General features: G+C 35.5%; 1 protein-coding gene across 1 annotated transcript; it reads right to left on the bottom strand.

Annotated features, from left to right (window-relative positions):
* Positions 1 to 511: 511 nt before the first annotated feature.
* On the bottom strand, positions 512 to 21,653 carry elp3 (elongator acetyltransferase complex subunit 3). Its single transcript, XM_073816441.1, has 15 exons — positions 21,520 to 21,653; positions 20,621 to 20,720; positions 20,407 to 20,545; positions 20,228 to 20,298; positions 18,474 to 18,537; positions 18,294 to 18,362; positions 17,950 to 18,104; positions 12,143 to 12,304; positions 11,056 to 11,182; positions 6,265 to 6,458; positions 5,723 to 5,813; positions 5,577 to 5,642; positions 4,835 to 5,062; positions 3,384 to 3,465; positions 512 to 1,189 (listed from the first exon to the last, which is right to left on the bottom strand). The coding sequence occupies exons 1-15, from the start codon at positions 21,539 to 21,541 to the stop codon at positions 1,113 to 1,115; spliced, it is 1,647 nt and encodes a 548-aa protein (XP_073672542.1). The 5' UTR covers positions 21,542 to 21,653; the 3' UTR covers positions 512 to 1,112.
* Between the last annotated feature and the right edge of the window lie 646 nt (positions 21,654 to 22,299).

Here is a 22,299-nt window from a genome sequence, read left to right as displayed (position 1 = left end):
CCGTTTATTGGAAGCCATTTCTCTGATGACAAACCTCTTACAAGTGTGAACTAACTGAGCTTAGCTTTAAAGGGTGGTCGGTCATCATTCGCCTGACACCTTGGCTCACAGACAGAGATAGCGATATAATCTGGTATTGCGATGTCAAATGAAGCAGTAAAAACCCATCAGCAGACATATCATGAGGTCTCCCGCGGAGGAGAGCTCTCGCCACGCTGGACGACATTTCTCAGAAATTGCTGGTGGTGACAGACACTAAAACGCAGAAGAGTAGTTCCAGTGAACTTTTCTTTCTGTCAAAAATAGAAGCAATTGAATTTCAATCATTCTGGCGACAGTTTTTCATATCTGAGCCGGACAGGAGAGCGCCGCGGATGATTTCTTACCCATTAATTCCTTTGAATGTTCAGTGATGGCTGTATTAAGTCTATTCAACTTTCTCCAAATCGCCTGCCTTTGTGCCAACATGCGATTTATGACAATGTACAATCATGTGGTGATAACTGAAATCCCGGATAAATATCTTTTATTAACAATAAAAAAAAAGACCAGATGAACACTTGTTATGCAAAGCCAAAAACACCATGAAAATGCAATTAACCCATCTTCAAAATTAACAGAACTGGAAAAATGGTGGATTAAATCAAATGTGCCCAGCGGGAAGCATAAATAATCAACATGAAAAATGTGCGCTTTTATAACAGGATAACGGAGAGCCTCTGCAAATTTTTTCCTCCATTATGTTCAATGTTGTCAGTAGAAACCAAAAATAATCTGACAAAAATATAATGAGTGTTATTCCAAAGAAGTAAATGCACCGGCAAGTATATTGGAGAGAAAACTTTGTAAAATGGGAGCTAAGGCGGAGGGAGAATGTTGTACCTTTCTGACAAGCATTGATACTTGCATCATGGTCTTTAAAAGAGAAGTACAGAATACTCTCTTTGGCTAGGATGTAACAGAATTGGCTGACCACACACACTCTCTGTAGTCCTCCTCATACCCAGTCCAATTATAGGTGAGGTGTAAAGATCCCCTTGAAGTCAATGTCCTGCATTTCAGACGATATTCTCCAGGGAATATGACAATCTTGGTTTGGATTCCTCTCTGCTTCAGTAAAGGCTTTTCACCATATACGGCCCCTCCAGTTCATAACCCATTTTTCGGTAGTAATTCCTTGTTCCAACACCTGAATCCAACACAAAACAAGAACAATTAACAAAAAACGCTGTTAATTTTGAGTTCGTACAGACACTGTAAAATGAAATTCCAAGACATTCAAGGATTTTTCAAGCACTACTTTTTTGATTTTCAAGGACTTCAAACAGCGGTCTCACTTATCAAACAACGTCTTCGATTTCAAATTCTAAAAAAAGAAAAATATACAAAAAAAAGGCAAAAAATAAAGTTTTCTTCTGTTTACGAAAATAAAAATCAGGAAAAAACTGGTGACTTGTGAAATCGCTCCCAAATCTGGATCTGAAACAAATGATTTGCGAACCCATACCGAAGTCCTAATCTGAATCAAATTATTTGTGTTCCGAGTCCTGATCTGAAATTCTGAACTTCGGAACGGGTTCACAAATCTTTTGCTTTAGATTGGAACTTCAGAGCATGGATTGGGAGTAATTTGATTTAGATCGCTACTTCAGAGTGGGTTCGTGAATCTTGTGTTTTAGATCTGAACTTTGGAGCACAGATCACAAATCATTTGATTCAGATCAGGACTTCGGTGCAAGTTTGCGAATCATTTGTTTCAGACCAGGATTTCGGAGTGATTTTGTGAATCTTTTTTTCTTAAACAGTAAAATTTTGCCTATCACATAGCTGAGGAACTACATTATTTGGCGGAAGAATAATGTTTTAGTAATATCATTACACTTTATTTGCTCGGTTTTATTTTGTGAAACCTTACTACATGTATAGACTAACCGTTTTATAAAAGCAATAAGCCCAGTGAAGCTGTGGTTTACAGTGAATTTTTAACAGCTAAGGGGTCGCTTTGCTTTGTGAAACCTTACTACGTATATGGAATACCCATTTTATAAAAACAATAAGCCCAGTGAAGCCGTGATTTACAGTGAATTTATAACAGCTAAGGGCGTTGTTATGCACGACGCGAAGCAGCCCCTTAGCTGTTATAAATTCACTGTAAACCATGGCTTCTTGAGGCTTATTGCTTTATCGTGAATCACTTGATTCATTCAATTCGCAAAATGATTTACAAACCCATTCTGATCTGAATCAAATGATTTGCGATACCTAAAGTTCTGATCTAAATCAAATCATTCACAATACACGATTTGAAGTCCCAATCTGAAACAAATGACTTGTGATATGCAACCCGATTAGAATGCTTCGAAACAGTGAATCATTTTGCAACGCAATGGTTTAACTGATTCAGAGTTTCGCAAAGCTCAGTTTCACCTACTTGCTATTTAAAATTGCGCTATTTAAAAGCAATTTTACGAATTTGATGTGGTTTTTGCTAGTGAATTGCTTAAAATGAATGATCGAAGTCATGAGTTTGAATAAATTGGAGTGCTTCCAGTGTAAATGACTGTTTACATTGTCAGTACTACTACTTGCTTAGCTTGACTGTTTTCTGACATTTACTGAAATAAGCAAAAAAGTAAGATGATTTCTGAATTGTGTGAATTTTGCTTAAAAAGATATGTGCTTATTGACAAAATTAAACACTTATTTTATAGATATATTATCTTAAGTACTTCTTCAGGAATATTGCTGTTTTTAAGGGTTTTCCAGGCCTTACATTTCAAAAGGTCCAATTCAAGTACTTCAAGCACCTTGCACGAACCCTGTATTAAGCAACACAAAACTGTATTCAATATTGATAATGTTTCTTGAGCAGCATATCAGCATATTAGAATGATTTCTGAATCATGTGACACTGAAGACCTGGAGTATTTGCTGCTGAAAATTTAGCTTTGCCATCACAGGAATAAATGTTAAAAATATTAAAATAGAAAACAGCTATTTTAAAGTGTAATGAATTTGACTGAACGCTGGAACCGATGGTGATTTGAGAGGAAATCTAATTTCAGCCAATGTTCCCATGCAGATTCAAAATACTTTAAAGCAAGAAAACTCCACTGTATTTCCAATGTATTCTACTGTTGTTTTGCTTTCTTTGTCAGACACGCGAGTACAAAAGTTATCACGCACTCGCATTAAAGCGTCAGAGCCGGAATAATATGAATACAGATTTTCATTTATTTTCCAATTGCTGTTATCTCCATCCTGCAGCTGATTTGGGGAGGTGCATGTCAAAATTTCGTATTCATACTTTTCGAGCGAGGGCAAGAGAAGAACCCAACAAAATGAATGCGCCATTCCGTTAACGCAGAGAATATTTTTGATACCTGAGATAACAGCCAATTTGCTCGAGCCGTGCTCATCCCTGGCTATCCTCTCGGCCTCCTCCATCAACATCATCCCAAAACCCTACAATAGCACACAGGGAAAAAAAGAACATAATAGAATGTGCAGTCAGTGAGACTATGCAAAATACATGGAAAGACAAAAGACTTAAATAAAAATTAGTGTAGTTAGTTATCATCTAGGCAATTTACATAAATTTACATCAGAGACCAGAGAAATGGTTTTTCAATATACACGTTTAACCATTATTAAAGAATTAGTTCACTCCAGAATTGAAATTTCCCGATAATTTACTCTCCCCCATGTCATCCAAGTTGTTCATGTCTTTCTCTTTTCAGGTGAAAAGAAATGAAGGTTTTTAAGGAAAACATTCCAGTTTTTTTATACTTATAGTGGACTTCAATGGGGATCAGCTGGTTCAAGGTCCAAACTGCAGTTTCAGTGTAGCTTCAAAGGGCTCTAGAGGATCCCAAAAGAGAAATAAGGTTCTTATTTAGCGAAACGATTGGTCGTTTTCTAAAAAAAAAAAAAAAAAAAAAATGTATATACTTTTTAACCACAAATGCTCATCTTGAACTAGCTCTGCATCCACGACTTCATGCATCATGTGGTCATGTTGGGATTGTGTAGCCCTTTGAAGCTGCATTGAAACAGTAATTTGGGCCTTCAACCCACTGATCCCCATTGAAGTCCACCATATTGTTAGATCGCTGTCCCAATGCCTAGACAATTAAGATCCAGCCCCGGACGCCAGATCCCATCAGAAAATATCAGTTTGTCCAGTAACAGAACCACTCGTCAGCAGAGTAGTCTAATACCCAAACCCTGTTAACAGGAGGTCTTGTCTGGTACCCAAAATACTATTAACAGTCTTCTGTCAGCCAAGAAGTACGCCAAAATGTTATTCCATCCTGACGATTACACCAAAATGTTGACTGAGGAAAAAGTGAAGAGTAGAAGCAGGAGACGAAGTTATGATGGTAAAAAGGAGCAGAGTTTATTGAATAGGACAAACAGGCCATGAAACCACACAGTCATAAGACTAAACAACAATGGAAATATAACATAATATAAATGACCAATCAATCAATGGATATATAAATGACTATAATGATTATTATAAATGATTATAAATGAATGAAGAATATAGAAATAGAAAGTAAAACACAACACAAATGTATGGTTGCTCTCTTGAAGCAACACACACACAGTTTGCATTTGAGGATCCTCAGATCCTTCAATATGGAGAAAAATCCTGGAATGTTTTCCTCAAAAACCTTAATTTCTTTTCGACTGAAGAAAGGCATGAACATCTTGGATGACGTGGGGATGAGTAAATTAATGACAAATCATGTGTTCGTAACTTTTCTAGGTGATAGTAACAGTAAAGTTACTTTTCCATGTTTTACTAGCAAAAATAGGGTGTCCTTACTTGATGCTGAAACTTGCTGGGGTCTCGGCTGCTGACAGGGACCACGCTTCCGTAGACATGCAGCTCCCGAACAATGGAAACGCCACCCTTCAACTCAGGCCGGAAGGACTGTGGTGAGCAGCGGCGAAGACGCAGGAGACCAATTAAAATGTCCTGCTCGGGGTCCTCATAAGACAGGAAGGTCTCCCAGCCCCCATTAGCCACATAGTCTCTGCGGATCAACTCGACCTACGAGAAGCACAAAAATTATTTTCTGTTTCTAACTATACAAGCTTTAACAACAAGGGCCAAATTAGCGTAAGAGCACAATTCCATAAAAGCGCAGATGCGAGGGAAAAATTCTGTGTGTGATTTACTAACAATGTGCACAGATGCAGCCAGATCATTTTCATAATGACCAGCGCAATCTACAAAGAACAGCGCAAATTACCGACTGCTTCAGGACATTAACTAATGGGGCAAATACCAGTAATGTTATGAGCACAAATTGTGTTGCGTGATTCATTTTAATACTCTCCTCCCATAAATTTTGCGTCGGAAAGGGAAACTCTTACAAATGCATATTCGATAAGGTCAGACACAAAAACAACTGTCCACGCCTTTGCAGCGCTAATTCTTCAATGTGCGTCTTTAGTAAATCAGGATAGTACTATTTTAATGGCAAAAGACTGGCGCAAGCTGATAGTAAATCTGGCTCCAAGTTTCTGCCAATTGTTAATAGAGAACTAACAGAATGAATTACCTGATATGGTCGAACTTTGTGATGAATCTCTTGTATGCCCACTTCCCTGGTTCGTACATCTCTACACTGCAGAAATCAACAGCAGTTTGTACTTGTTTTTACATTCATAAAGCAAACAAAATAAATGATTGTCAATGTAAGGTTACCTCAGTGCCCATGTCTTTCATTCTGGCCAATGCCAGCTCTCTCAGATTCCCATGTTCCACCCCAGAGCTCACCAATGGCATTGGGATATCCCTGAAAGAGGCCAGAGATCATTAGCTTGCTTAAAAATGAAACGTTGGTCACACTAGAATGAATATAGGCAATAGGTAATGCTTCTGTAAGTGAGGACAGCAAAATAAAGTAAACTGTGACATGTTAAAACCAAAAATTCTTCATACAGTGGACTACCAGTAAAATGGTAGTTAAAATTGGGACCAAAAATTTGATTTGACACTTTGACCTGACCATGTTTTGTTACATAGCTTTCTATCAAAGTTATCTAACTTGAGTTCATGTAATATTTTATTACCATTTTCTAAACTATAGCGAATAAACTGTAATAATGTGAGAAATGTTGAAGGTGTCTGAATAAATTTTGGTTTGACATTGACAATATATTGTACATTTATAATGCATGAAAATCATTCAGAATGAGCTTTTTCTCCATGTCCATGTTTGTGTTTGTGATGTTTAGCACCCTTACCTTTGTACGCGATACACACGAGTCCATGGTGGGACCAGGGCTAGAATTCGTGCAACCAGATCCACTAAGGCACTGGGAGAGTAGCTCTTATAGCGGCCCGTTTTCCACAGCTCATACAGTCCAGTGCCTCGAATCACCAGAGTAGGGTAAAGTTTGAGCCCGTCTGGTCTGAACGCAGGATTCTCAAAAAACTCCTGGTGACAGATAGAGATGTTTTAGCAGAGTAGTGCGAACATGAGTCCACTACGATGTGATTGACAGATAAATACATTAAAATCCTTTCAATTTACTTTTTAACTGGAAAGTAACATTCACAAGTTAAAGAATTGGTAAACTGCTAAATAAAGTCTCACGACCTCATCACTGATCTTGCTTACGCATAATCGTGAGGGAATCTGTTTTACCCTTGTCACTTTGAAAAACTCAGAGGTCACGCAGCGCACTCAGAAATGGAACCATTACAATCAAAAAGACAATGCCAGTGGTCATATAATTAGTACTGTCCAGCTTCCTGACACACTAGCGAATCATCCAACTGGACACTGGTGCATTTAAAGAAAGACTGCACAAGTCCAAACTAAACAGGGGCTCTAAATAGCACAAACAAACAAAAATAGTTGCCTTTAACAGACAAATTGAAATGACAGTTTATTTGAGTCACGACTAGCCATGCGCTTTGAGGTTCTCCTTACTCTAAGAGTCAAATGAAATGAGTCTTTGTGTGATATATTTACGCTGAGTGTTATTTGTTACGTAGGGAGGGAAGCCTGCAAACAGCCTGATAAGTGAGAAGTGAGAGTCGGACGAGTCAGTAATGGGATTCCATTATCACTAAGCCACGCTCCTTTCCACCGCACACTCGTCCTGAGATAGCGCCGACAGGTCCCCGTCTCGAAAGGTGGGGGGAGGCGTGACGGAGAGCGTGCGAGCAAATACGGAAGTGGGAGGGGAGGAGGAGAGCACGAGCATCGGAGAAAGCAGGTTAGGTGAGATAAACCGGCCGAGCGCTGCCGGTGGGTGACACAGGTGAGGCTGTGTGGGCACACAGTGGCGGAGGAGGAGAGCTGATAGCGGTGGGGTCAGAGACCACCTTCCACAGCCATTAATCTCCCTCTCTCCCGCTCTGACACACTGCCTCCTAATGGCTCTCTATCACAGAGATATCACAACAGGTGTGTGAGACGATTTAATATACACTCAAACTTCTGCGTGAAACGGATGTCAATAAAACGCTGAGGGAATTAATAGGCCGAATGGTAAAACAATGAGCCGATTATCAGCAGAAGTGCACAAAGTGCCGTGCTTTGAGTGGGTGCTTTTCAGTGTAATGAACAACAACACAGTCAGGAATATGAAGTGGAAAACAAAATGGCAGGCACTCTGTGCTGACAAACACACTGAACATACATTTACAAGTGAGTTTGTTGGATGTGGTCATGCCCACTCAAATCAACAGATAGAAAAGAAGAGCTGCCTTGTGCTTAACGGCAGATGGTACAAAATGTAAATAACACTAATAGCATCGTTAAATATAACCTTTTGCAAATATCATCATGAAAATATTTTTTTTTACTTAACATTAAAATGTGATGCCTAAATGATTGGTTTTTAGTGTTTTATTTTTAATTTATTTAGACAAACTAGTATAGTACTTTAATATTGCTGATTTATTGGCTAATGACTGTAAAATTTAAAAATATAGGTCATTTCTTGTTTAACCGCCATAACATTGATAATAATTAATCATCTTATCAGTGTTAGCCAGAATTTTAATAATTTGGGTAATTTAATGCTTAATGTCCACAACATGACAGTTTATCATCTTATTAGTGTTAGCCAGACTTTTAATATCACCTATTTTTCAGTTATCTGGCATAGCAAAAAATTATTAACCATCTTATCAATATCCATAACACGAAAATAACTGTCTTTAGTAGTATCAGCCAGAATTTAAATATCTGTAACTTATCGGTTATCAGCCATAACACAAAACTAACTGTCAGCATCAGCCAGAATTTTAATAACGGTAACGTATCGGTTATTGGCCATAACATGAAAATACTTAACTGCCTTATCAGGATCAGCCAGAAGTTTAATATCGGCAACTTATCGGTTATTGGCCATAACACAAAAATAACTGTCTTATTAATATCAGCTAGAATTTAATATTGGTAACTTATCAGTTATTGGTCATAACAAAAAATAACCGCTTATCAGCATCAGCCGGAATTTAATATCGGTAACTTATCGGTTATTGGCCATATCACAGAAATAACAGTCTTATCCGTATCAGACAGAATTTAATATTGTTACCTTATCGGTTAGTGGCAATGACACAAAAATAACTGTCTTATCAGTATTAGCCAGAATTTAATATTGGTAACTTATCAGTTATTGGCCATACCACAAAAATAACTGTGTTATCCGTATCAGACAGAATTTAATGTAGGTAACTTGTTGGTTATTGGCCATAACATAAAAATAACTAACCGTCTTATTAGCATCAGCCAGAATTTAATTATCAACAACTAATTGGTTATTGGCCATAACATAAAAATAATTAAACGTCTTAACAGTATCAGCCAGAATTTCAATATCGGTAATTAACCATTTTATTGGTAATGGCCAATAATAATCAGCTAATAATTAATAATGTATTAAATTAATTGTCTTATTGGTATCAGCAAGAACTTTATTATCAATATATCCCTAACCTGTAGCCACAGTATAAATAATGTCATGGCAAAAATTGTGCACAAATAATTGTTGAGCACAATTATGAACCCTTTATTGGCAACTCTCCTGACCTGTGATAAGTTCATTTCACTATCGTGGGTTCTTGTAAAAGAATCACACTGGTTACATTTTATTTAATCAGAATTCATGGCTCCAAATGCTGTTTTTTGGTACAAGAAACATTGACTAACATTAAAAGGAGACAAAAAAAGTCAAAAAGGGAATATTTAAAAATAGACTGTTTGCACCTTTAGCCTCTAATTGCAATATTACAATTACAAATTGTAAAAAAAAAAAAAAAAAAAAAAAAAAAAAGAGCAAAAAGCTATTGCTGTCCAAATATTTTGGAGCTGTCAGATGATTGCAGCAGTGTGGAGGCGAGTAAGAGCCTCCCAGGGGGAAATGAGGTAGGTGTAATGTGGGCTTGGTACAACAATGTAAAAATCTAAGCGAAGACTTTTTAGCTTTAGAGACACATGCCTTCCGAGACTCTAGAGACTAGATGATTGCCGTAAAAAGTTAATGGTTCTCTTCTCCAGTTAAGTGGCATTTATGTGACTGTTAATGCAAAATAGTATTTATATAATTGCACTCAGTTAATCATGATGTTTCTTATGCAACATTAACGTCATTCACTTCATTCTAGGCTCTTCTGTTCTCCTAATGGGAAATAATCACCCGCTTTAAAATCGCTAAACTCCCGAGATCGTGCACTGACAGCGTTCGCTTAAGACATCATAGAAACCTGTTGGCACCTGGATTGCTCCCGGTTGGTGTTTAATACAGTCTTTCAGAGAGAAGCACTTTGAATGGGTTCCAGAGAGCAGTCACTGATTGGATCTCCATGCTTCAGTAATGAAACCCACCATAATGAATGCTCTATTCACTTCACATAATGAAGCCCCTGATAATGCGAACCAATGCGTCACAGCTGGACACTGACAGAGGACATAAAAGAGCAGCCTGCCATGGCACATCACTCCCCACTTCATTTACATTCACCCATCATTCCTGCTATGTAACAATTAGCTACTGCATCCGATAAAAGTGGATTGCTCCTCGGGGTAGTCATGTTACGGTGTTCCTGTACTGTACATTTTGTGTATAACCTCTGTTTGCCTCTTCTAGGGCTGTGTGATATAAAAACTATTTCATTTTGCTATTTATTTTTTTATTCAAACTTTTCTAAAGGTGAGACATTTAATTTCTCATTTCTTGTCCTGATACCTCTGAGAAGCCTGATTGATGACGAGTACGGCTTAGTAGTTCTTGATACTTTGAGTGCCAGTTATTAGAGCACCTGAAAGTGATATGGAAATTTTTGGATATCCCAACAGCCATTTCAGAAAAAAGTTGATTAGCTGAAGTCCTTTAGTTGATGAAAATGACATTTTGTAAACCACCTGCGTAACCTGTGAGGTATACAGTGATAAACCTGTGCATTTAAATAACCCTTTGCAGTTGCCTCTCCCTCCGCTTCTCAGTTCATTTACATTAAAACAGCTTACAGAATAAACAGTTGTAAGTATGAGGACCTTAAATTACAAAGCACTACTTCCTATAATCCTCTTGAAGCTTACATTTGAGCCTTAAGTAATCCTAACATGATTATTGAAGTAGCACTTTTGAAAATGTTTCAGAATGAAAATTGTGTCATTATTTCCATACCTGCATGACTTACTTTATTCAAGCAAACACCAAAGGAAACATTTGGCAGAATATTAAACACTGCCTCTTCAAAAATCACCAAAAATGTGTCATAAAGGTATTCCATACTACTTTTTCACTATATTACAAATCTTCTAATGGCTTCTTAAATAGCTTTGTGTGAGGAACAGACAAAAAAAAAGTTACTAATTGAAAATCTCATCTTTGCACCATTATTCATCTACACCAAGCAATTTTGTCCAGTGAAAAGGTAAGTATATATATATTTATATAAAATGATTCCATAATTGCATTCATGCTTTATCGTGTTGTCATTTTCACACTGTGTTTGGTGGCAGATTTTAGAGATGAGTGAAACAGCATTATACCGATTCATTAAGTACTCACTATAAACTGCTCCACATCTCTTTCCATACCAACATTGGGTAAGTCTGGCATCATGTGGGCTACGACTTTAAAACCAGCATCCTTAGCAAGGTGAAAAGATTCACACACAGCCCGAACGGTATGTCCCCTAGAAAAAGAACGTAAAGTCAACATATAAACATGCACAAGAGCATAAGAAACAGGGCATTAAGAGCCTTTTTAAACTTTTGACCAGAATGAAGATGCAGTCTATCATTTTTTTTTCATTTAGTCCTGCCCTTCAGAAGCTATACAAAATACTTACGTTTCCCAAAAGACAAAATAAGTTACATTTAGTTTTTACCCCTGCTCTTAATGCATTGTTTTCTTCTTAAGCATTAGTGAGCATTTGAACCTTCTGTAATAGTTGCGTCCAAATCCCTCAGTTGTCCGCAATGTGAAAAGATGGATCTCAAAATCTTACAGTCATTGTTGGAAAGGGTTCAAATATACAAAAACGCTGAAAAACCAAAGAATTTGTATGACCTGAAGAATTTTTCTGAAGAACAGCGGGCAGTTTAACTGTTCAGGACAAACAAGGGACTAATGAACAACTATCACTAAAAAACAAAAACACAGTTGTGGATCATTGAGGTAACAACACAATATTAAGAATTGAAAAGAAAAGAAGTGTATGTAAACTTTTGAACAGGGTCATTTTTATGAATTAAACTGTTATTTTCTCTTGTTGACTATATGTAAACATCTTTTAAGCGAAATACCAAAACATAAATCACCAAAAACAAACTTTTAATGGTCATATGGCTGGGTAAAATATAAATTTTCTAATTATTTATGGCCACTTAAATGTCCTTTAGCACAGCACTTACAACTACTGACTATAAGTACAGAGTAATTAGCATAGTTGTCTGCTAATCCCTTCCCTTGAAGTAATTCCTAAATGACACATAATCATCCGAGTAACTGCAATTACCAACATGAGCCAAAACAGTCTTAACACTGATGTTATTCTAATTAACATCCTAGGATCAAGTTTATCCAAATACCAAACACTCATCTTTTACTCTGTGGCTCTTAACTTGTATTAAAAAAAGCAACAAACTCTGACCTGTTGGTATCACGAGCCACATCCTCATAAACACTCTGTACGCCGATCTCTAGTCTGGTGCAACCATAAGCCAGCATGTCACTCAGGTGTCTCTTCAGGCAGTAGTCCGGTCTGGTCTCAATCGTGATGCCGACACATTTGGTGTTACTGCGTTCAGAGTATCTGGGGAAAAATAACAATTTAGAAATTCTGATAGTATTTTATATAGACATCTATCTATTTAAATATATATATATATATATATATATATATATATATATATATTTTTTAAGAAATTAACAGGGACACATTAAATTGATCAAACGTGACAGACTGTAAAACGTTCACTGATGCTTCAGAAGGAAACATGATCCATTAAGAGCCAGAGGTGAAAATAGTTTGAATTTAAAGATCAGGGTAAATTTGACTTATTTTGTCTTCTGGGGAACATGAAAGTATCTTTTGAAAGGCAGTACTAAATTAAAAAATATGATATAGGCAAAATAAGAAAAATTTACACATCCTCATTTTGTTTACAAGTTTACACCCCTGGCGCTTAATGCATCGTTTTTCCTTCTGAAGCATGAGTGAGCACTTGAACCTTCTGTAATAGTTGCATATGAGTCCCTCAGTTGTCCTCAGTATGAAAAGATGGATTTCAACATCTTATATTCATTGTTGGAAAGGGTTCAAATACACAAAGATGCTGAAAAAACCTGTGGGACCTGAAGGACTTTTCTGAAGAACAACTGTTCAGGACAAACAAGGGACAGCTGTGGATCATTCAGGTAACAACACAGTATTAAGACTCAAGTGTAGGTACATTTTGAACAGGGTCATTTTTATAAATTCAACTATTACTTTCATATGTGAACTATATGTAAATATATTTTCTGTAAAAATATGTTATTCAGGTACTAATACATACTAAAAAAATAACATTCATTTTGTATGATCCCTCTTAATTTGGTAAAATACCTAACATTTAGCAGATTCTGCAAGTTGTATGTAAATGTTTGACTTCAACTGTATGTGTGTGTATGTATATGTCTATAATGTTCAATTTAACTACAAAACAAACAAAAAACGTCTGAATAAGGTGAAAAAACCTACCTATATCCCTAGTTTCTGATGATAATATGAAAGCTATTTTACGACTGACCTGGTTTCAATTGGCCAACTGTATTGGCTTGCATCAATTTAATAATAATTCTGAAATGCACGGTTTTTGGCTTGCTGTCACGCCTGACATTGTTCTAAAGTTTTAATGGACATTTAATAGCCCAAAAACTCTTCCTGTCCATTTAGCTCTTGTTTCATTCTGCGGATTTCAGACAATGTAGTTATGAAACCAACAGAGCGTTTCTCATTTGTACTTATTCTCTTTATTTCTCTCCCTCACACACACACACACATCCTCTACTGAGATAAGCAATGTGCCTGAAATCGAACTGTTGTCTCGCCCATCTCTGGCTGATTAGCCGCCGGAACAATTATGGCAATCGTGTCATCTTAACAAACCCACTGATAAGCTGTGGTGTGCTGACAATCCTGTGGACCTCTGCCTACGTGTGCGCGCACACAAACACAAACACATGCACACTCTCTCTCTCTCTATCAGGAAAATAAATAACACAAAAAACACAGTAACAAACTAACAGCGCCCTGCAGTGGCAGTCTATCCACATCTTGCAATCATCCTCTTTGCCTTTCATTCAAACTTCAAAACGTTTGCTTTCCTCAAAGAGCTGATGCCACCAGAGTGGCCAGCAGCATCTGAGTCACCATTTGTTCAAAACTGACGCAAAGAGCCTTTTTGAAAAGATATCAAATCTTATCAGATTTAAAAAAAATATATATAAAAGTTTTGTTTGGTGAGGTTAGTCGCAAATAAATCACATAAGTCACCCTTTATATATTTAAACAGACTTTGACTAAAGGTTGAAGTGAAAAGGCGGCTTTTATTTGCTTGGTTAGATATAAATGTGCAAGTTAATGCTGGATAAACTGTTAAATTACATATCAGCAGATGTGACTAATAACACACTTTATCTTGTCATCATCATTTAAGCAAAGAGCCCGAATGCCACATTCTGTCTTATTGTCCTTGTCTAGGCAGAAAGCAGAGCCAATGCAGCTGCTCTGATGCAAGATTGGTCCAAAAGCCTCCCAATACTGCCATCCTACCAAATTTGCTCACCGGGAGGTTTTTGGCACTGTGTTTTAACTGATTCAAGGCCTGCATTTGTTCATTTTGCGTATACTGACTTATATTATCCAACAACAGAAACACTGGTCCCAGGTCAGAGCTTATTACCTAGTGATTTTCCCCAGACACACATAAGACAACACAGCTGCTCCATCCCCTCTGCATTTATTTAACCCTTGAACTTTAATTCTTGCACTTATCGACTGATCTTGGACCAGTTGTGTAACAGGTTGAAGACAAGTACATTTATATACAGTCAGGTCCATATATATTTGGACACTGACATAATTTTTATTATTTTAGCTGTTGACCAAAACATATTCAAGTTACAGTTATATAATGAATATGGGCTTAAAGTACACACTCTGAGCTTTAATTTTAGGGCAGTCTCATCAAATTGGTAGAAAGGTTAAGGAATTGCAGCTCTTTAATATGTACCTCCCCCCTTCTTCAAGGGACCATAAGTAATTGGACAGTTGACTCAAAGCTGTTTCATGGACAGTTGTGGGCTATTCCTTCATTTTTTCTACATCAATTAACCAGGTAAAAGGTTGGAGTTGATTCTAAGTGTGCCATTTGTATTTGGAAGCTGTTGCTCTGAACCCATCATGCAGTCAAAGGAGCTCTGCATGCAAGTAAAACAGACAATTGTTAGGCTTCAAAAACAAAAGAAATGCATCAGAGAGATAGCAGGAACATTAGCAGTGGCCAAATCAACAGTTTGGTGAATTCTGAGAAGAAAAAGAACACACTGGTGAGCTCAGAAACATAAAAAGGCCTGGATGTTCACAAAACATGACAGTATGGTGGATGATGGGATGATCCTCTCCATGGTAATAAAACATTTTACAACATCCAGCCAAGTGAAGAATACTCTCCAGGAGGTAGGCGTGTCACTGTCAAAGTCTACAATAAAGAGAAGACTTCACAAGAGCAAAATAGAGAGGGTTTACCACAAGGTGCAAACAAGGCCAGATTAGACTTTGTCAAAAAACATTTAAAAAAGCCAGACCACTTCTGGAAAAGCATTTTTTGGACTGCTGAAATTAAAATCAATGTGTACCAGAATGACAGGAAGAAAAAAGTATGGAGAAGGCTTGGAACAGCTCATGATCCTAAGCCTACAACATCATCATCTTTGAACATGGTGGAGCAGTGTAATGGCACGAGTATGCATGGCTTCCAGTGGCATTGGGTTACCAGTGTTTAGTGATGATGTGACAGAAGACAGAAGCAGCCGGAAGAATTCTGAAGTGTATAGGGATATACTGTCTGCCCAGATTCAGTTAAATGGAGCAAAGTTGTTTGGGCGGCTCTTCATAGTACAAATGGACACGAGTTTTTAAAGGTAAAAAAGTGGAATATTCTGCAATTGCCAAGTCAATCTTCTGATTTTAAATTGATTGAGCATGCATTTCACTTGCTGAGGACAAAACTAAAGGCAGAAAGACCCACAAACCAACGACAACTGAAGTCAGCTGCAGTAAAGAAAAGCACCATAAATTAGGAAACCCAGTCTATGGTGATGTCCATGAGTTCCAGACTTAAGGCAGACATCGCCTACAAAGGATTCTCAACAAAATATTAAAAATGAACATTTTATTTATGATTATATTTATTTGTCCAATTACTTTTGAGCCCCTGAAAATGGGGAGGTCTGTGTATATAAATGGATGTAATTCCTTTTATGTTCCATTTTATGTTATATTTTTGTTCAACCCCTTGAATTAAAGCTTAAAGTCTGCACTTCAATTTCATCTTGATTGTATCATTTTAAAACTATTCTAGTGGCATACAGAGCTGAAATTATGGAAAGTGTGTCAGTGTCCAAATATATATGGACCTGACTGTATAATTACTTCTGAAGAAAACGTGATTAGGCGTTCATGAAATACTGGTCAGTGGTCAATATTTTGGTAAATCTATTTCAATTTATCTATATTGGTTGATATTGTATATTTATCAGCTGAAATTGGATATTTATTACCTTATTTTTACATTAAGAGTCTACTCTTGTCATCATTAAATGCTCACTATTAATTTTTTAACACTGTCAAATGCACCCATCTGTAAACAAGAAATATTTTATTTCTGATTTTTATGTTTTTTTTTCTTTTATGTACACAGTTATAAAAAGAATTTCACTGCATTTTGTACTGATAAATAATTCTAAGCAACATTTGAAGATAGAAGACAGAAATTAGTCCAATTAATTACAAAGACAAGCAACATTATGCCACTTTGCCATTTTTATGTCCCAGAGCACCCAAATATTCTATTTCTTATTTGTTGTTTTTTCTGATTTTCAATTTTTTTGTGCTTGGGATCAGTAAGATTTAAATTTTTTAAAGAAGTTTCTTATGCTCATCTGCATTTATTTCATCAAAAATACAGAAAGAAATTAAGATAATTTTGTAAAATATTATTATGATGTAAAATAATATTTTTCTATTTTAATATAAATATAAAATCAAACTTATTCCTGTGATCAAAGCTGAATTTTCAGCATCGTTACTCCAGTATTCAGTGTCACATGATCCTTCAGAAATAATTCTAATATGCTGATTTATTATCAGTGTTAATATTTTTTTCACAATTCTTTGAAGAATAAAAGTTAAACAGAACAGCATGTTTTAAAAAATGGAAATCTTTCCTAACAATATACACTATACTGTTCAAATATTTGGGGTCAGTACATTTTTATTCTTTCTTTTTTTGAAAGAAATTAATACTTTTATTCAGCAAGGATGTGTTAAATTGATCAAAAGTGATAGCAAAGACTTATATCAATAGAAAAGATTTATATTTTGAATAAAGGCTGTTTGTTTTAACTTTTTATTAATTCCAGAATCCGGAAAAACACAGGTTCCAAATAAATATTTGGCAGCACAACTGTTTCCAACACTGATCATTCTAATAATTAATGAGCATATTAGAATGATTTCTGAAGGGTCATGTGACACTTAAGACTGGAGTAATGGGTGATAAAAAATTTTGCATCACAGGAATTAATTATATTTTAAAGTATATTAAAATAGAAACCATTATTTTATATTGTAATAACTTTTTGAAATATTACTATTTGTTTCTGTATTTTTTATCAAATGAATGCAGCCTTGATGAGCACAAAAAACTTCTTTAAAAACATTAGCAGTCTTAATGATCAAAAAACATTTGAACGGCAGTGTATGTTTTGTATTTTTTATGTTTTTCACTTAATTTTTATTATGTTGACAGAGTTATATAAAGAATTTCACTGCATGTTGTACTACATATGGTTGTGTGTGACCAGTAAAAACTGAGTCATGCCTAAATGAATGAATGAATGAATGTTTTAAACACAATAACACAGAATGTCAATATCAGTCATTTATAACCATGTATATACAATTTTCATGTTAAACTTAATTTAAAGCAACATTTGATGATGGATAACAGAAGTAGCCTAACTAATTCCTACATAGGCAACCACATTATGCCACAGAGAATGTTGTCACCGACTGGTGATGGACTGTTCCTTGCTTTCTCCTGGTGCTCAGAAGTTTGTGCCCCGAAACTCTTAATTAAGGGTGGCCTGATTCTATCAGTCATAGACAAGTTTATCATGGGGTGCTGGTACCTGACAGCTTCAGTGACATTGTTGGACGTGTGTCCTGACAGCGCGTCGTGGAGGTTACGGATGAAATAGTCCCTGTACTCCTCCGGCAGAGCCATGAATGTGCCTCCCATAACAATGAACTCCACTTTATCCACACTGTGACCCAGCTGCTTGAGCTAGATGTGCAAACACAGCAGCGTAATGGCATTAACACCATCTAATGACTGGAAAAGCTTAGAGGCTCATCAACCTTGCAGATGTACACCGTAAAATCAAAACCATTAAGTAGCTTATGATCCCTTAGGATTTTAACTGTACAAAGCAGAAAATGCTGCTTATGTGTATGAACAGTGAAGATGACTCACCTGTTCTACTCGGTGCCTAGTCTGGAGGTAAGGATCATATCGTGCACGGATGGCTCGCATTGACGTGGGCTGGGTAAGAGGTGTGAATAGACAATTAAAATGACGCATATAGCATAACATCAGTGCAAAACTCATAAAAATGTGTGATAGCATTGGTATGGGACACAGACGGATAATTACCTCATATCCTGTGTAAGACTGTGTGGAATATTCAAAATCTGAGTCCGGACCCCCTGGGCAGTAGCTGTTTGAAAAATAAAAACACACTCCATCAAAAACTGAGACCCGTTTTATCACTATATTTTGCTCATTAAAGTTTTCCCACCAACTGATACATAATGCAAACAGCCTGAAACAGATGCAGGTCCACATGGAATGTGTACAGTAAAAGGTTCATGGTGCAGTTCTATAGGATGAATAGCTGGGTTTGCAGAATTGATAATTTATATAAAAGCATGAGCTGAATAACTAAACGTACACTACTTTTTAAACGCTTTGGGTCGGTCAGAATATTTAATGCCTGTTATTTTCATTAAAAAAAGCTTTTGTTTGATTAAACATACAGTAAAACAGTAATATTGTGAAATATTATTACAATTTAAAATGTTTTAACATTTCCATTCACAGTACATTTCAACAAAAATGTAATTTATTTACGATAGCAAAGCTCCTTGAGAAATCATTCTAATCTGCTGATTTGGTGCTTAAGAAATATTTAATATTATCAGTGTTGAAAACAGTTGTGCTGATTAATGGAAACTTTGATTTGAAGAAAAAAAAAAACTTTTTTAATGAATAGTTAAAAGTTAAGAAGTTAAAAAATAAGTTACAAAGAAAATCATTTATTTACAAAGAAATGAAAGTATGCCTTACTGTCACGTTTGATCCATTAAATCTATTCTTGCTTAATAAAAGTATTAATTTCTTTTCAAAAAATAAAATTAAGTTAATACACTGCCTTTTAAAAGTTTGGGATCAGTAAGGTTTTGTATGTTTGTTTTTTTTTAATAAGTTTCTTATGGTCATCAAGGCTGCATTTATTTGATCCAAAATCTAGAAAAAAAAACTGTAATATTGAAATATTATTTTACATTGTAAAATATCTGAATATATTTTAAAATGTAATATATTCCGGCAATGCAAAGCTGAATTTTCAGCATAATTACTCCAGTCTTTAGTGTCACCCGATCCTTCAGAAATCATTCTAATGTGCTGATTTATTATGTTGAAAACAGTTGCGCTGCTTAATATTATGTTGGAACCTGTGATACTTTTTTTTTTCAGGATTATTTAATAAATAAAAAGTTAAATAGAACAGCATTTATTTAAAATAGAAATCTTTTGTAACAATATAAACTATCATTTAAAAGTTTGTGGTCAATAAATTTTTATACTCTCTTTTTTTAAACAAATCAATACTTTTATTCACCAAGGATGTGTTAAAATGATAAACAGTGATAGCAAAGACTTACATTGTAAGAAATAATTTGTATTATTTTTTATTTTTTTTACTCTTTATTCATCAAAGAATCTTAAAAAAAATAAAACAAATCACAGGTCCCCCCCAAAAAATTAAGTAGCACAACTATTTCCAGCATTGATAATAAAAGTAATAATTTAGCATATTAGAATGATTTCTGAAGGATCATGTGACACTGAAGACTGGAGTACTGACTGGTTAAAATTAAGCTTTTCATCACAGGAATAAATTATATATAAAAATATATTTAAAAAAAAGAAAACCCTTATTTTAAACTGTAACAACATTTCACAATATTACAGTTCTTCTGTATTTTTGATCAAGTAAATGCAGCCTTGATTAACATAAGAGAATTCTTTAAAAGCATTAAAAATCTTACAGAAACTTACCCAAATTTTTGAACAGCAGTGTAAATAAATAAAATATTTTTAAAAAAAGAAATAGTAATACTCACACACAGATGTTTCCTGTGAAACTGATGTGTGGGCAGCGATGAGGCTTGCACATCACTGCGACAACTGCAATCTACAAAGAAATATTAAATCAAAGTCTGTCCAGCGGTTTCATTTCTACATTATGATATCTTCACAACACCCATTTACAAACAGCAAAGAGCCAGCAATCCATCCTTACCCCACTGGCAGTACGAATGGGTTTAGCTTTCAGTTTGGGCACCAAGGCTCTTCTGTAGTGAGGCGGCACTGCAGCAATAATGTCCACCAACCGTGGCTGTGCAGAGAGACCGTACTTGGCTGATGTCTTCGTCTTGACTCTATAAAAAAAACATCAGTTAGCCATCTTAGTTTACCATTTTCCAAGTTCTTAAAGTTCTTAAAAATGCACTGACTTGTTAAGGTTAATATCTTTTCCCTGTTCGTGGGCCTCAACCAACTGCTTGATGACATCTGCAATTGTCATCATCATCAGTTCGGCACGGCTTAAGTCACCTGATGTGGACACAGAAAGTTAAGCAGACAGATGTTAGAAAAACTCCAATCTATGCAGGTTCCAGACATCTGTCACTACTGCCAAGGACTAGTTAAAAGACAGAACTACCTTGAACTAGAACTTTTACCATAAACTTTGTCTAACCCAAAATGTTTTCCAAAAATATTGTTATATCCTGACAGATACTTGTGTTGAACTTTTGAAGCAATCAGAAAAATTAGTAGCTACCTTCCAAAAGAACGCTTTCTTAACAAAACATTTTGAAAAAAGTATTTGGTAACACTTTTTCAATAAGGTTTATTAGTTGGCTAAATTATTTAACATGAACTAAGAATGTACTATACTTCTACAGCATTTATTAAGATTAATGAATGTGAATTTCAGCATTTACTAACGCATTGTTAAAATCACAAGTTGTGTTTTTTAATATTAGTTAATGCACTGTGAGCTAACATGAACAAAGAACGACTGTGTTATTAACTAACATTATCAAAGATTAATAAATAGTTTGATAAATGTACTGTTCAATGTTAGTTAATACATTAAATGGTGTTCACAAATGACATCTTATTGTAAAGTGTTACCAAGTATTCATTTACATGACTTTGTTAACTTTCTGTTACATTGTCATTTAAACAAGTGACGAACATTTACGAAACTGCTTCGGTTAAATAAAAATAAAATACAAAATTGCCATATATATAATGCTAAACATACAATACCTTAGTAGAGTAGACATTACAACATGCTTTCAACGGCTAACATAAACGTTCGGCTTTAAATTAGCAGAATACTTACTTTTCTTTTTCGGCTTTCCCATCTTGGAAACAAGCTACAAATAATCCACAACTCGTATACGACAAACACTCAAACTTATATTTAGTTATATCATCAAGCAACGGATAAAAATGTCAACATCAGTGAACATGCTACTCTTCCGTAAAGCGATTCCGTGTGTCGTAAAGTAACACATGTTAGTACAGCAGTCGTAAAGTTGTCACGCACTTTGCTACAGCAGATCTGAAGTACACACTGGAGGACCTCTAGTGTTCAAACAATCTCAAGCAGATACATTTTGTCTCAGGGCTAGTGTATAATATAAAGTTCACATACTAAGTGTTATAAAATTATAGTGCAAGAAAAATAGCATTAGAGACTGTTACGAGCACGATAAAGGGTTATTGTAATAGAGTAACCACAAAATAAAATATCGTTAATGTCTTAAAGTAGCCTCCGGCCATCAGGCTATTGTGTGTTTAGACTGATAACTGATTCTCTAACATGTACCCTACTGCAATTATAATAATTGCTATGGAGTCTTTTGAAGCTATATTTATAGCATTCATGTCTGACTACAGTAGTAACTCGCTATATTTAGGATGTTAGGGATTTGTTTCTACAGCTGTCCAACACTAAACTGAAAATTATAATTGTTTCAAGACCACAGTTGTATTATGCATTGCACATTTTAGCGTGGAAGCAATAATAATAATACTAAAACATTAAAAGATGCTATTATATATGACTATGTATCTATCTATGTATCTATGTATCTATGTATCTATGTATCTATCTATC

Source organism: Garra rufa, chromosome 13 (genome assembly GCF_049309525.1).
Source record: "Garra rufa chromosome 13, GarRuf1.0, whole genome shotgun sequence".
Classification (NCBI taxonomy): Eukaryota; Metazoa; Chordata; class Actinopteri; order Cypriniformes; family Cyprinidae; genus Garra; species Garra rufa.
The sequence above is the reverse complement of the archived record's forward strand: the minus strand, read 5'-3'. Positions and strand labels throughout refer to the sequence as shown.